This window comes from Periophthalmus magnuspinnatus, chromosome 16 (assembly GCF_009829125.3).
Source record: "Periophthalmus magnuspinnatus isolate fPerMag1 chromosome 16, fPerMag1.2.pri, whole genome shotgun sequence".
Classification (NCBI taxonomy): domain Eukaryota; kingdom Metazoa; phylum Chordata; class Actinopteri; order Gobiiformes; family Gobiidae; genus Periophthalmus; species Periophthalmus magnuspinnatus.
This window is the reverse complement of record NC_047141.1, coordinates 7,632,920-7,648,015: the sequence shown is the minus strand read 5'-3', so window position 1 is coordinate 7,648,015 and position 15,096 is coordinate 7,632,920. Positions and strand designations below refer to the sequence as shown.

At 40.3% G+C, this 15,096-nt stretch overlaps 1 protein-coding gene across 1 annotated transcript in view; it reads left to right on the top strand.

Annotated features, from left to right (window-relative positions):
- col28a1b (collagen, type XXVIII, alpha 1b) overlaps positions 1-15,096 on the top strand; it is a 38,325-nt gene that overhangs the window by 20,403 nt on the left and 2,826 nt on the right. Inside the window, exons 18-47 of the mRNA XM_055227764.1 lie at positions 735-978; positions 1,905-1,919; positions 2,049-2,108; positions 3,544-3,597; positions 3,918-3,962; positions 4,027-4,053; positions 4,808-4,852; positions 7,217-7,270; positions 7,912-7,980; positions 8,475-8,543; positions 8,923-8,991; positions 9,436-9,504; positions 9,595-9,663; positions 9,731-9,799; positions 9,899-9,967; positions 10,120-10,191; positions 10,263-10,331; positions 10,414-10,485; positions 10,650-10,718; positions 10,784-10,852; positions 10,945-11,013; positions 11,085-11,153; positions 11,221-11,289; positions 11,364-11,432; positions 11,679-11,747; positions 11,830-11,910; positions 12,030-12,065; positions 12,169-12,205; positions 12,328-12,532; positions 13,373-13,671. Of these exons, the coding sequence (XP_055083739.1) occupies positions 735-978; positions 1,905-1,919; positions 2,049-2,108; positions 3,544-3,597; positions 3,918-3,962; positions 4,027-4,053; positions 4,808-4,852; positions 7,217-7,270; positions 7,912-7,980; positions 8,475-8,543; positions 8,923-8,991; positions 9,436-9,504; positions 9,595-9,663; positions 9,731-9,799; positions 9,899-9,967; positions 10,120-10,191; positions 10,263-10,331; positions 10,414-10,485; positions 10,650-10,718; positions 10,784-10,852; positions 10,945-11,013; positions 11,085-11,153; positions 11,221-11,289; positions 11,364-11,432; positions 11,679-11,747; positions 11,830-11,910; positions 12,030-12,065; positions 12,169-12,205; positions 12,328-12,532; positions 13,373-13,671 (2,381 nt within the window). The remainder of the gene's footprint in view (positions 1-734; positions 979-1,904; positions 1,920-2,048; positions 2,109-3,543; positions 3,598-3,917; positions 3,963-4,026; positions 4,054-4,807; positions 4,853-7,216; positions 7,271-7,911; positions 7,981-8,474; positions 8,544-8,922; positions 8,992-9,435; positions 9,505-9,594; positions 9,664-9,730; positions 9,800-9,898; positions 9,968-10,119; positions 10,192-10,262; positions 10,332-10,413; positions 10,486-10,649; positions 10,719-10,783; positions 10,853-10,944; positions 11,014-11,084; positions 11,154-11,220; positions 11,290-11,363; positions 11,433-11,678; positions 11,748-11,829; positions 11,911-12,029; positions 12,066-12,168; positions 12,206-12,327; positions 12,533-13,372; positions 13,672-15,096) is intronic.

Below are 15,096 nucleotides of genomic sequence, written 5' to 3'. Positions count from 1 at the left end.
TTCAAAAATAATAGACATTGTGGCCAAGTTCTTTATTTTATTATTTGGTATTTTCTTTCTTAAGATGATAATTCAATCAGAACACAGAGCTGCAATATGCTGTCCATATATTGAGAGTGAGAAAAACTTGTATGTGTCCTTCATCTGCAGTTTAAGGCTCTGGCAACTGTGAGAGTGCAGGCTACATACAGTTTCTTTAAACTACTTCTCTGAGTAGTTTTCGGACAGTGACGCCGACAGTGGCGTCACTGTCCGAGGTCGGAGGATCGAGTCCCGCTCGGACCAAGTTCTGTCATTGTGTCCTTAGGCAAGACACTTCACCCACATTGCCTAGGATGAAAGTGGTGTGTGCGCGAATGATAGGTGGTGGTCGGAGGGGCCGATGGCGCAGATTGGCAGCCTCGCTTCCGTCAGTCTGCCCCAGGGCAGCTGTGGCTGCAATAGTAGCTTACCATCACCAAGTGTGGAAATGAATGAATAATGACTATAGTGTAGCGCTTTGAGAGCCTTTGGAAAGCGCATTACAAGTGTAAGGTATTATTATTATTATTATTATTAGCTTACTTTTACTCCTACTTGAATAATATTTACTTTAACTTACAAATCAGATATTACATCCTTACTGGTGTAATTACTCTTGCTTCTACTTTGTTCTTCTACTTGAGAAATATTTTGAAGCAACATTACTCTTGACAATCTTTAGCCACTCGCCTCACCTCTGGCCCCACCCACAGCGTCAGGGTACTGCTACTGATGACTGACGGCCTGGACCACCCACGTAGCCCCGACGCCTCCTCTGCTGCTGCACAGCTCAAAGGTCATGGGGTCAAGCTCTTCACTGTGGGGCTCTCCGGTATGGCCCAGAGAGGTCACAACAATGCCAGGCTTAGGGCCATGGCCAGCTCCCCTCCCCAGCAGTTTGTCCACAGTCTGCTGGATCCCAACCTGGAGGAGAAGCTGCTCATGGAGATGGTAAGAGTCTAGACAGGAAAGCTTAAAGGTCCTATATTATACAAAATTTACTCTTTCATCTTTAAGCTGTGTTAGAATGTTGTTACCTCCTCAAAAACATGTTTTTTGTTTCATTTGCACATGTTTGACTCATCTTTTATTAGTCTGTCTGCATTTCCAAACCCCAAAATGCTCTGTTCCACCTTATGATGAACAGCTAGCTTTTATCTTTTGTTTAGAAGACATTGGCATTTGCAGGGCCACTGTCTTCTAAACAAAATGATCAAATTATCAAAATGTTTCTAGCGAAGATGTATGGAGTTTAAAAACACAGTGGAGCACTTCCTGTATTACCACATGACATCACAAGGTGGAACAGAGTGTTTTCCATTTGAGAAAAGAACACTTAAATATGCAGGGTTTGTGTGTTAAACATGTGTGAATTAAACAAAACACAACTCCAGGTTTGTGTGTGATGAGGAAACATTATTACATTGATCAGAAAATAGTGTAATATGGGCCTTTTAAAGCATATGACAGGTTTTCATGTTTTTCTATGATTTGGTTTAGTGGGATATTACCTGTGGTAAATGTTTATCCTAGTTTTACATAAGTTAAGTGGCAAAAAGTTCAGAAAAAGTACAAAAAATACAGGAAGCAACTGAGTTTTAAAATGGAATATCTCTACATACAGTACCAGTCAAAAGCTTGAACACACTCTTTCATTTTTGTTTTTCTTTATTTTCATGACTGTTACGCATACAGAATGTAGTAAACAAAAGTAAACAAAAAATAACTTGTTTTAGATTTTTTTAAAGTAGCCACCCTTTGCTTTGATCACTGGTGAAAACCATTTCAGGTGACTTTATCATGAAGCTCACCGAGAGAAGGTGCCATATCGCCATATTAACATTCTCACTCTTTTTTTTTCCTTTTGAATCTTTCAGATTGAGGTGGCAGTAGAAGAGGTATGTATATGTCCTCCTGGCTCTGTCCGCACTGTGGTCTTCATCATTTGAGTATAATCCTTATTGTATAAAATAGTATTACACTTTAATCCCACCAGTTCCTTTAACTGTGTGCTGTTGTCCTTTTAGTGTGGTCAGGTACATGTGTGTCTGTGCCAAAGAGGAGAGCGAGGGCCTCCAGGAAGTCCAGTGAGTCATGTTTAAGAGCTAATACATTCTATATTAAAGGCATTAAAGGCCCTATATTATGCAAAATTGACTCTGGTCAGTGTTAAGTCATGTTAGAATGTTGTTACTTCATCAAAAATATACACAAAGGTCCAGAGTTGTGTTTTGTTTCATTCCCCCATTTTTTGCGTGAGACTTTATTATTAATCTGTCTGTACATCTCCAAAATTCAAAATGCTCTGTTTCACCTTGTGATGTCATGCGGTAGTTTTCATGTTTTCATAGAGATTGGCAGTTCCAGGGCTGAAATTATGCAAATGATTCTAGTAAAGGTGTATGGAGTTTACAAACACAGTGGAGCACTTCCTGTATCACCACATGACATCACAAGGTGGAACAGAGTGTTTTCTGTTTGAGAGAAGAACTCAGCCTAAAGATGCATGGTTTGTGTGTTAAACATGTGTGAATGAAACACAACTCCGGGTCTCTTTTTGAAGAGGAAACAACATCATAACATAGATCAGAAAATAGCGTAATATGGGCCCTATAAAACAGACTCTAAAGGCATCAAAGGAGATAAATACTGTATTCATCGCCCTTGTTTGATAAATGAGGAAGAACAGTAGAGCAGTCCTACCCTATTGTGCATGCATCAATCCCATAGCTCAAACCGTGAGAACCTTAGCAACTTAGCAATCAGGAAGTGCATTCCCCCCATGAGATTCGGATCATTACATTGCCTTAACTTATCTGCTAAGCTCCTGTTCACAATAGCTGTGCTGCCAATTTGTGGTTTCAAAGTGCTTCACTACCAGCTATTGCCAGCAGAGGTCAGACACCTAATCCAAGTGTTTATATGAAAATATTCTTTTTAGCTTTCACATGCATTTACAAACATCAACATTGTATCCACTGAAATAACATTGTGCTAGTATTTCATAAAGCTACAACTATAGGGATCCTCTCCTTCAAAGTACATTATGTGTGTCTTTTGACGTTATTTAAAGAGGGGGTATTACACTTCTGTGGGGTATTAATTGCTAAGGTATAACATATTAGATCACCATATTATCTTTATTAGTTTGAAAATTCTATATTCGGCAAATTCGTTTCATTTTCTTTTTTGATGGTCTGTCTCTCTGCCACTTGCTGTTCTGCGAGGAGAGGCCTGAGCAGGGAGGGGCCGGGTGGTTTGAACTTCCTGGTTACATAGGCTTGTGAGCTGAGCCGTAAACAAAATACGTGGTCTTGTATACCTAACTGAAAGTATGATTTGAATAGTGCCAGTGAGAGACCGCAATATTGCTCAAAATTGCACGAATGATTCAGAAAACCTCTTCAGTTACGTTTTTAACGAGATAGCTCCATAAAGTTGATTTAGCATAATACCCCCTCTGTAATATTGCATGTTTAAATTAAATGCCACAGTCAAACAATGAATAATTCCTATTTGTAGGGTATAAAAGGCAAGCCAGGCTACAGTGGGGCGCCGGGTCCAAAGGGCTCCAGGGTAAGCCAGGCACACCTGACTCAAATGTGTGTGTGTCCATGTAACCTGTGTGTCCCTTTGTGTCCATATAGATCTGTTAAGTGTGATGTCACTTCCGGGTCCATCAGCTGATTGAAAACAATGGACTTATTTATTTTTATTTTTTTTCTTTATTTTTTATTTTTTTATTATTTTATTGTATTTATTTATTTTTTTCTTTTGTTTGATGAATAAGGAACAGAACCAAAGCTAGAAATTATCTGTGAAGTTTTTGGATGGACATAATCCATGTAACCTTTCTGTCCATGTGACGTTTGTGTCCCTTTGATATCCTTATGAAGGGGGAGGTTGGACGAACTGGGACACCTGGGAGGGACGGCCCGGAGGTAAGCTATTTATAACCACATGAGGTTTTCTGGTTATGATTTTGCTAATATTATTGTTTTTAAGGGTCTCCATGGTTACAAGGGCAGCAAGGTGAGCTAAGGCTTATTATTGTAGTTATAATGTCTGTGTTTAGCTTCATTTTATTGTATTTATTTAAAGGTCCCATATTACACAATTATCTGATTTAAAATATAATGTTGTTTCCTCATCAAAAACACACCCAGAGTTTTGTTTCAGTCACATTAAATGAAACACAACTCGGGTATGTTTTTGATGAAGTAACGATATTCTAACACGACATAAAGCTCACAAGAGTCATTTCGGCACAATATAATAATGGCTTACACTTGTAATGCGCTTTTTCAAAGCCTCTCAAAGCGCTACACTATAGTCATTATTCATTCATTTCCACACTTGGTGATGGTAAGCTACTATTGTAGCCACAGCTGCCCTGGGGCAGACTGATGGAAGCGAGGCTGCCAATCTGCGCCATCGGCCCCTCCGACCACCACCTATCATTCATGCACACACCACTTTCATACTAGGCAATGTGGGTGAAGTGTCTTGCCTAAGGACACAACGACCAACACTCTAACCACTGAGCCACTGTCGCCCCAATATAGGACCTTCAAGTTTAGTTTTGATTGATTGAATGCTTTAGATTTTAAATGGTTAATATCCATAGTTCCTGAATTGTATATCAAATAAATGCACATAAAAACTACATCTAGATTTATTATTCAACAAGTATATAGTTGTGTTGATGTAAATTATATTGAATACAAATATTACTTTATTAACACCCAGTTTTGTGTTGTTGTCACACAAGATGTTGTTGTTTCAGGGAGAGCAAGGAGAGTGTGGAGCTCCAGGATCAAAGGGTGACACTGTATGATTCATAACACAATACATATACACTGACTGCAGTACCAAATACCTGGGCTTCACGTTCATGTTCCAAGGGGGAAATGACATGTTGTTTCAGGGCCCAGAGGGACCTCCAGGTTCACGAGGACCTAAGGGAAATCAGGTAGACAAAACACTGTACTCACTGTTTATATGTTATCATAATGTTAGATTTAAGAAATATTAAGTACTGCATCTTGTAAAACATCAATTCATTGTTTTAAAGCGACATGTTTATTGCACTGAAAAACATCTATCCTTACTCTGAGCAGGCTTGCATTTCCATAAACCTGACTGTTATTACACCTAGGGGAGGGCCTTCTACTTGTTTCCATGAAGATATTATTTTGTTCCTTTAGCTATAATCTTCCACAGTATGGCATAAAACAAATCTGAATGGAGAAGATTTGATTTCCAAGTATGGCTTTAACTTTCTATTTCCATGGAACCAAGTCAAGTGCTACCACCAGAACGTTACATACTGTACTGTAAGTAAGTAAGTTAAATTATCCAAAAAGAGTCAGGAATCACAGAGAAACTAAAGTCCCATTAACGTCTTCAAACTGAGAGTAACACAAAATAAATAATTAAATATGTACATGGAGAACTTGTGATCGATCCGTGGCAATGCTAAGTCTATTGCTCATGTTTATGATGTTTATTAAAAAAAAATATATATATATGAAAACGAAGATATTTATTTCACAGTAAAAAGTACAGAGCTTGAATGAACCAGGACTGCATCAGTGTACAAGCTGGATTTTCCTACTGCGTGTTATAGTTTGAACCATCTGGATAGGGAGCAAAAACGGCAGAAACTCTTTTCAGAAACATATGATCTTAAAACCATAAACCTTCTTGTCAAGAGGCATGCTGCTCTACCACCTCAGCCACTACGCCAGCTGGATTTTTTTTATACTGCATTGGAAATGTTCTTTTCTGCATTACATCATGGTTCAAAGATTGAGAAGTTACTGACAATTTCAGTGTTTTAAGTTCACCATTTTATTTCCTCTCTAACTCTAAAATAACATTCTTTTTTGAAGTCTAGACCCAACCCTACAGTATTTTTGTGGTCCATAGACACAGCAGCAGAAATGACAGGGACATTCCACAGAGCTGCTTCTCCCTGGTGCTTTGTGGGAATGTGATGCTTGGCTGCTGGTAATCCTGGTGCTACAGTGGGCTGATCTGGCCTGTGGGAGAGTGCTCATCTGCTGGGACAGCCTTTGTGTGGGACCTTCCAACTGTGTGATTGTAGGAGCTCAGACACTATACATGAAACACTGCAATGGACTTTTAACTACAATACATCTGTAGTGAGTCCCGGGTCATTCAAAGTTCAGGCTGGGATGAACCGTTTTGGAGGAATATATAGTTATGTGAATATGTAGTTATGTAAAGTGTATATTCTGGTCAAGTAACGTTATAATAACTACCTTAATTCACCTTAATATAGCATGGACAAAGGCTTAATTCATAATGAACAAATCATGTATTATGAATGAAACATGAAAAACAGATCTAATTCATTTTAAACAGTTTGCAGTGGTCCAAAGTTAACCCTCAGGTATCTTATGCATTCCAAGCATCCTAATTATTCACCCAGATGAGTTTATAAACACTTGGAGTTTTGAGTGGAGTGGAGTTTTGCCATCATAGTAAAGCTAACAACAACTACTATGCTAACAGTGCACGTTCTGATTTTTGGACAATGAAATGGGTACAGGCCCTTTAAAGTGTTAAATCTACAACTCTCTGCAACTCTCTATCACTTTGAACCACTTTGATTTTTGGAAAGCAGTTTCTCAGAATGAATATACTCCATCCATCCATCCATCCATTTTCTTCCGCTTATCCGGGGCCGGGTCGCGAGGGCAGCAGTCTAAGCAGGGACTCCCAGACTTCCCTCACCCCGGACACGTCCTCCAGCTCCTCCGGTGGGACCCCAAGGTGTTCCCAGGCCAGCCGAGAGACATAGTCTCTCCAGCGTGTCCTGGGTCTTCCCCGCGGCCTCCTCCCGGTGGGACATGCCCAGAACACCTCCCTAGGGAGGCGTCCAGGAGGCATCCTGAGCAGATGCCCGAGCCACCTCAACTGGTTCCTCTCAACGTGTAGGAGCAGCGGCTCTACTCCGAGCTCCTCCTGTGTGACCGAGCTCCTCACCCTATCCCTAAGGGTGCGCCGGGCCACTCTGCGGAGGAAACCCATTTCAGCCGCTTGTATCCTGAATATACTGAAAATCTATTTTGGCTACGCATATTTAATTATTCCTCAACCCTGTTTTTATGTTGCCCTTTCATTCTTTGTCTTGTTTTTTACATAAAATAATCTGTACTGTTTTCAGGGAGCCATGGGTTCACCGGGAGATGTAGGTCCTGAGGGGCCACCAGGAGCTAAGGTAGGTGTTTCCACTATACACCACTGCAATAATACTTAATAGTTATTAAACCCTATGTAAGATTTTGATTTAAAAATCCTCAAACATGATCTAACTGTGTCTCCAGATATGAGGTAGACAAGTTCACATCACATATAGCTTTTACTATTAGCACATGTAGTGCTGATTTATTCTTAATTACAAAAAAATGTTGGTTCTCAAGGTGATTATCCAATCAAAAGTAGAATGAGACTCACAAGTTTCTCATTTGGGTTGCCAGTTTCAATGCTGAAATCCAGTTCTTTTAAATCTAAAAGGACTCGCTCTGATATGAATGTCACTACCTAAACTGAAGCACCTGCAGCCAATCATGAATCAGTGATAGTGCAGCCTCTGCAGCTCAGTGAGTGAATTCTGGAGGTTCTGAGGTTCTTTCACATGAGGCCTGTTCATAAACTGAGAATGAGACAAACTTGTGTATCTCTATCTACAAGTTAAGGCAACCCAGGTTTAGTTATTTCCTTTAAATTGATACACTATCTTGATGGTAAAAAGAATGTCCAGATGACCAGTGTCGAAACCATCTCTACAGGAAATCATGTAGATAATCGTTGAATAAAAGATTGTGTAAAATGTGATATTGGTCTCTTGTGTTGTTTTAGGGAGAGCGGGGACCCATAGGGACTGCAGGGCCTCAGGGGGACAGTGGGATTGGATTCCCCGGACCCAAGGTGATCTGTAAACCTGTCAGTCCTTTGTTGGCACAAACCCTTTTAACAGTAGAATTGGGCAGTACTCATGTACTTGAGTAACTTTAAAAAAAAAAAAAAAAGAAAAAAGTTTTTTGCACTACATATTTTTACTCCTATTTGAGAGATTTGTTTGAAGTAGCAGTACTCTTACTTGAGTAAAAAAATGTGTTTCCTTTTCCCACAAAACCTTTATGTCGACAATATGAAATGATTTTCACATTTGTTTCTTGCAGCGCGCCTTCAGATATGATTTAGTGTGTCTCATTTTTGTGTCTATTCTTTGAAAATAAGAGATAAAAATCAAATCTTGCATTCAGACAATTACTCAACTTTCTTAAATAATTTTTCACTCTTTAGTAATTTCTTGGTCTACTATTTTGTACTTTTAGTGGGTAACATTATTTTGAGGAACTTTTGAGGAACCTTTCTACACACCTCAGCTTGTCAGTGTCTAACCACCTGTTTGCGTCCAGGGTGAGCGGGGCCCTCCTGGCAGGCCAGGTCCCATGGGTGCAGTCGGAGTGGGAGATCCCGGACAAACTGTAAGTGTCCTGACAACTAAAATAACAGCATTTGGTGCTTTGCTGTTATATATTTTACCCAGTGATCTGCTTTGAGTGGCTTCTTTTTGTATATAATGTCAATGTAGTCTTTTGTGCTGCATTTTACACCTTGCCTGTGGAATCCAGTTGGATACAGTTTATATTGGCACATTTATAAAAATGTTTATTAAAGTGCATTGTCCCCATTCAAGTAAACTAATAAACAAAATAAAAGGCAACGTGGCAATCTGAATGTGTTAACCCTTAATACCCCATGTGTGTTAAAATTCTGTTCAAAATGTGTTTGTTCCATATTAAGCCTCTCCTGATTGAAATGATATTGCTATGACGACTATATTTATTGAATTTTTTCTCACAGGGTCCCCCGGGGCCACCTGGAGCTCAAGGTAATCCTGGACCACCTGGAGAGGGTCTTCCAGGGCCCAAGGCAAGTAGAATTCTGCCACAGTGTTTAATTTTTAAATATTCACATATTTCAAACATTAAAGGGGCAGATGGAGGGTCCAAAAACCTTCTATGAAAATATTGTTTTTCCTGGAACATTGTACAGGATGGCATCAAACTTTCTAGGAAAAGCAACAACATTCTCTTGAAACAAGCAGGTGGCGAACACTTCACCAGTACACATACATAGTGCTCCTTTAACAGATATAGTCCACAGTGAACTTGAATTATATAGGTGAAGAACATTGTATCAGCTCCCCTCAGGTCATCTCCACTACAGGGGACATATTTGTCGATATTATTCACTGAACTCGAAGTTCAGTTGTAGTAATAGTTTCATTTTTAAATAAAAAAGAAATAAATAAAAAAGATGTACTGTATCTTTAATAAAACTCATAATAACCAGCTTTCTTGTTTTGTGTTTCAGGGAGATCGAGGATTTCCTGGCCCCAAGGGAAACAAAGGAGCTCCAGGTGTGGGTCTGAAAGGAGACCAGGTCAGACCTCTACCATCTATAACCAAGAGGTGCACACTAATATACTGTGTGTTTGTGTTTTGTTAATACCAAGGATATTGTGTGTCTCAGGGCAGCCGTGGACCTCCTGGACTCCCAGGTCCAACTGGTGCTCCAGGTGTAGGACTGCAGGGTGAAAAGGTACAGTATGAGATATTCACCTTAAAGATGTTCAGACATTGGGCTGATCATCTTCTCTCTCCTCCAGGGAGAGCAGGGAGCAGTGGGGGCTCCAGGTCCCAGAGGAGAAGCGGTGGCTGGCATACCAGGGCCTAAGGTGACTCTCATAAATTTTACTTACAAGTAATCTAATCTGTATGTCTCAGTTTAAAGTTAAGCAGACTGAAACTACTTGTCATGTTTTTGCTGTCATCAGGGAAATGTTGGAATTCCAGGTGAACAAGGTTTGCCAGGGGAAAGAGGTTTTAGTCAACCTGGGCCTAAGGTAAGACCCTTTGCACTTTAACATATTGTTATAGTCCTGTAGTCCTTGGTCCTGTTCTGTGTTAGTCCCTTCTGATATAGTGTGAACACACCCACAGAGATGTCTATATAGGTCAGTTAATACTATTGAATGGTTTCTTTGCCTCTCCTCAGGGTGAACCCGGCCCAGATGGAGCACCAGGTCGTCTTGGACCTCAAGGGAAGGAAGGAGCTCCAGGTCAAAAGGTGCTGCTCTGAGTAAAACATTTTCAGACAAAAGATAGCCACTAACATTAACTGTCTGAAACCACTGTCAGGGAGAGGCGGGGTTACCAGGGCCTCGAGGGCCAGACGGTGCTCCAGGGAAAGGCGACCCAGGAGAGAAGGTACTGTATGACTGGCAGAGAAGCAGCATTGTCTGAACACATACAACTGTAGTAATATCTCTTCACTATCTCTTATTATCAGGGAAACCAAGGGCACAGAGGATCCAGGGGCCAGACTGGACCTGTGGGACACAAGGGTTCTAAGGGCCCTAAGGTGAGAAACGTTAGATGTGTCAGAGGCTATGCTGAGGTGTCATTAGATCTGTTCACACATGTCTTTCTACACATGTAGTACATTTGGGAGGTTTTACTGAAACAACCTAAACATATAGATAATATTATTTATATATATGAATATATTATTTCTTGTGTTGTAAGGGAGAACTAGGAGTTATTGGCCCTCCTGGAGCCACTGGACCCCCAGGCAGGGGCCTTCCTGGAGCTAAGGTAAGTCCATTACTGTCCATGTTGGTATTTACTGTGGGCTCTATTTTAAAATACATGTTTGTCAGGGAGACCCAGGACCCCAGGGTGCTGTTGGTGCAGAGGGGGAGCCTGGTATAGGGATCACTGGACCCAAGGTGAGGTGCTCTTATGTAATAAGGTTCTGTAGATATAATTTTATATCACATACTGTAGTTTCATATTATCATCGTTTTTAATAATGTAACAGGGGGACAGAGGAGCACCGGGACCTACTGGAGGCTCTGGAGAAAAAGGAGAAGGGCCCCCTGGACCTCCAGTGAGTCCTTCTACAGTGCTTTAGTCTCATCTCATCAACACACTGTACATACCAGCTCTGTTTATGTTTAGGGGGTTCCCGGACCTCCAGGCCCAGTAGGAGAGCCTGGTTCTGATGGGGTTGGGTTACCTGGACCAAAGGTAAATCTTGGGACACAATATGAGCCATGAAAAGTAACAGTTTAAACTAATGGAGTCTGGTGTTTAGGGAGAAAGAGGTTTCTCTGGCGCCCCGGGACCTGCTGGAGCTCCAGGCACTGGTATGATTGGCCCTAAGGTATGTCAGATTGATATTGCTTTCATATATTTGTGTTTTGATGCAGGGAGTTTTATATGAGTGTGTGCCCACAGGGGTCATTGGGTGTGCCGGGTCGACCTGGAGCCCCGGGTTCAACTGGAGAAGGGGTCCAAGGACAGAAGGTATTTCTGTAGTCTTTCAAGCATAAAGTCAGAGTCACCCAATCTGATTCAGGTCTTTGATTTTCCTGTGCTTTCATTGTCTTTTGAGCATGTGTAGACCCTTATTTTAACACAGCGAAAAAGAGTTTCTTTGTTCCCATACTAATTCAAAAATATATGCAATAGCATTTAGAAGAGTTGAGAACAAGCCATTTTATAGGCATGATTTCTTCATGTGAATGCAGTTAATGTGTGCTCATGTTGTAGGGTGAACCTGGGCCCCAGGGGGCTCCTGGTCCCAGAGGTCCTCCAAGCCATGGACCACAGGGAGACCAGGTAATTTTCCTGCGCATCACTATTATAATGGTATTTATATTATATATTATACATCATACACAACATGCATTATGTCTTTAAGGGGGGGAGAGGACATAGAGGTCCAAAGGGCTCAAAAGGAGTCCAAGGTGAACCTGGAGAGCCCGGTACTGAAGGGCCTGTGGTAATTATTATTCAAGTTTGTTTAAATTGATATATTGGTATAATATTTGAAGTATATTTGTTTGTTTCAGAAGCATGTCTTTTCACATTTTCTCAGTAAAAATGTCTTGCCTTGTTTAGGGAAGACCCGGAGAGAAGGGAGAGTCTGAGTTGACTGTACGTACATCCTCTGCATCAGTATTTTCATGTGTCATAATCATCTGTTCATTTTTACTATTTTGTTATATAACATAATTATAATTTGTGTATTTATTTTCAGAGGGAGGACATTGTTCAAATGGTGCGGTCATTGTGCAGTGAGTACTTATCTGTGATACGAAGTTTAACTTGAAACAACAGGAAATATTACATGTGTGTTTATGTGTGTGTTTGTGACCGTGTGTGTACGTGTGTGCATGTACATGTGTGCATGCATCAGGATGTGGGGTAGAGTCCTGCCGGGCCTCTCCTCTGGACCTGGTGCTGGTGGTGGACTGTGCAGAGCCGGACGGCCCAGTGCAGGAGCTGGTGTTGTCTCTGCTGGAGCGTTCCTCTATGGGCCGCGACACCACACGAGTCGGGGTGGTCCTCCAGGGCAGTACCCCCCAAAGCCTGCCCCTGTCCTGGGACCTCGGCCAACTCCAGTCAGTATTTCATTAGGACAAAAATAATACCATGTAATGCTTACCAATAAACCTGAACAGCGGGCAGTAAAAGAGTATGAACTTTTCAGTATCAGGGGTTTCTGGAGGAGTGTCCTACTCCTCTCCATGGGAATATTAATGCTTTGCCTGGAATGTTCTACTATATCATATTCATCTTATATGTTCATGGAAAAAAGCAGGTGACAACAGCAGGACAATATACAGGTCAGATCTATGGAGAGGTGACCCCACTCACAATAATAATGCTTATTTTTTAAAGTACAGTATATCTGAACACTAAAAACACCTGTAGTTCAATAAATGAAAGATCAATAAGTTTAATTCCATACAGTGAAATATTCCTGGCAAAACAATAACATTTCCATTCAGACAGGCAGGTTTGAATGTAATTATGAGTTACTCCTTACTTCTTGTGCTTAATTATAATTATTCCAAATTTGAGCAGTTTGAGCTTTAAAAAAATACCATATATGTTCATACAGTAAAAACGTGTGAGATGTACTCTTATTGGATCCAGGGTGTCAAAAGTATCGAAAATCAAATACTTATCGATACTAAACCTAGTATCAAAACTAGATATTCATTTAAGCGAATAAAAAAGTCATGACAGAGCTGAGCTGAACCTTTCCTGAATGGCTTTAGATGATCTTGAGCTGTATCAGAACAAATATAAGACACATAGACTAGTATACACCCATTTATACTCACAGACCAAACACCACATGGTAGTATAAAATAAAGCAGTGCGATTTAATGTTGAAAATCACATTCTATTGCCTATTGTCTAAAAACACCCAAATGAAATGTGTTGCTCCATAGGTGGTTTGTGCTCTCCCTGCCCCATGCTGCAAACGATGAGCCCACAGACAGGGCTCTGCTTCAGGCACAGCAGCTGCTCCAGGAGGGCCGTGTTGGGGTACGCAGGATGGTGCTGGTGGTGTCTGATGGTCCAGCTGTGAGGTGGGACAGGGCAGTGAGGGAGGCTTACACTGGGAGCGGAGAGGACTTTGTTGTGGCGGTGCTGAACAGGAGGGGAGGGGCTCAGGGACTGCACCTGATGACCTTCCAGCCCAAGAAGAATCACAGGATCAGCCAGGAGGAGCTCTCACACCTGACAGGTACCACACAGGAGCTGTTTAGCAACTCACAAGATTAATGGTCCTATATTACGCAAAACTGACTTGTGAAATTTTTGTTATGTTAAAATATTGTTACCTCATCAGAAACATACCTGGAGTTGTGTTTTGTTTCATTCACACATGTTTAAGTAACCCTGCGTTATCAGGCTGTCAACATCTCCAAAGCTCAAAATGCTCTCTTCCACCTTGTGATGTCATGAAGTGGTAGTTTTAAAGTTAACAGCTATTTAAAGCCTCTTCTGAACTGATATACTCTAAAATACACTAAAATAACTATAAGTTGTTGTAAATATTATACATTTTGTTCAGAGATTGCCACAGAAAGTCTATCCTCTGGTGCACCGAGGAATGAAGAAGTGACAATGGCAATTCCAGAGCTGCAAATTATTCAAAAGATTTTAGTAAAGATGTGTGGAGTTTAAAAACTATGGAAGCCCGTTTCCGCCATGAAAAAAAAAATAAAAGCCCCACAGAAAGTCGAAATTACGAGTTTTAAACTCGTAATTATGAGTTTAAAACTCGTAATTATGAGTTTAAAACTCGTAATTATGAGTTTAAAACTCGTAATTATGAGTTTAAAACTCGTAATTACGAGTTTAAAACTCGTAATTTCGACTTTTAAAACTACTAATTATGAGTTTAAAACTCGTAATTAGGACTTTTAAAAGTATGAATTATGAGTTTATAACTCGTAATTTTGGGAATGTAACATTTACAAAAAGTGAACCTCATCAATTTTGATTAAATGAATTTGGTATTTTAATAATTTCCTCAATAAACCAGCGGGGTTGTGACCAGCTGGCACTCTGCTCAGACCAGGAAAACGAGCGCTCACAGACACAGAGCACAGCTCATGAGTGGTCAGAACAGCACTCAGGGCCCACTGATTTGTTCAAGACGCCAGAAACTTTACTGGAGCTTAATTTATTCATTTTTTAAAAGTATGTAGGTGATAAACATAACAGTCCTCCTCCTGTCTCCTCTGCTCTGTACACTCAGTTGCAGTGTGCTACAAGCTCAATTAAGACTTTAAAAGTTCTAATTACGAGTTTTAAACTCATAATTAGTAGTTTTAAAACTCATAATTACGAGTTTTAAACTCATAATTAGTAGTTTTAAAAGTCGAAATTACGAGTTTTAAACTCGTAATTACGAGTTTTAAACTCATAATTACGAGTTTTAAACTCATAATTACGAGTTTTAAACTCATAATTACGAGTTTTAAACTCATAATTACGAGTTTAAAACTCGTAATTTCGAGTTTTAAACTCATAATTACGAGTTTAAAACTCGTAATTTCGACTTTCTGTGGGGCTTTTATTTTTTTTTTCATGGCGGAAACGGGCTTCCATAAAAAACACAGGTTAGCACTTAATGACATTGCAAGTTGTTGCAATGTTTTCA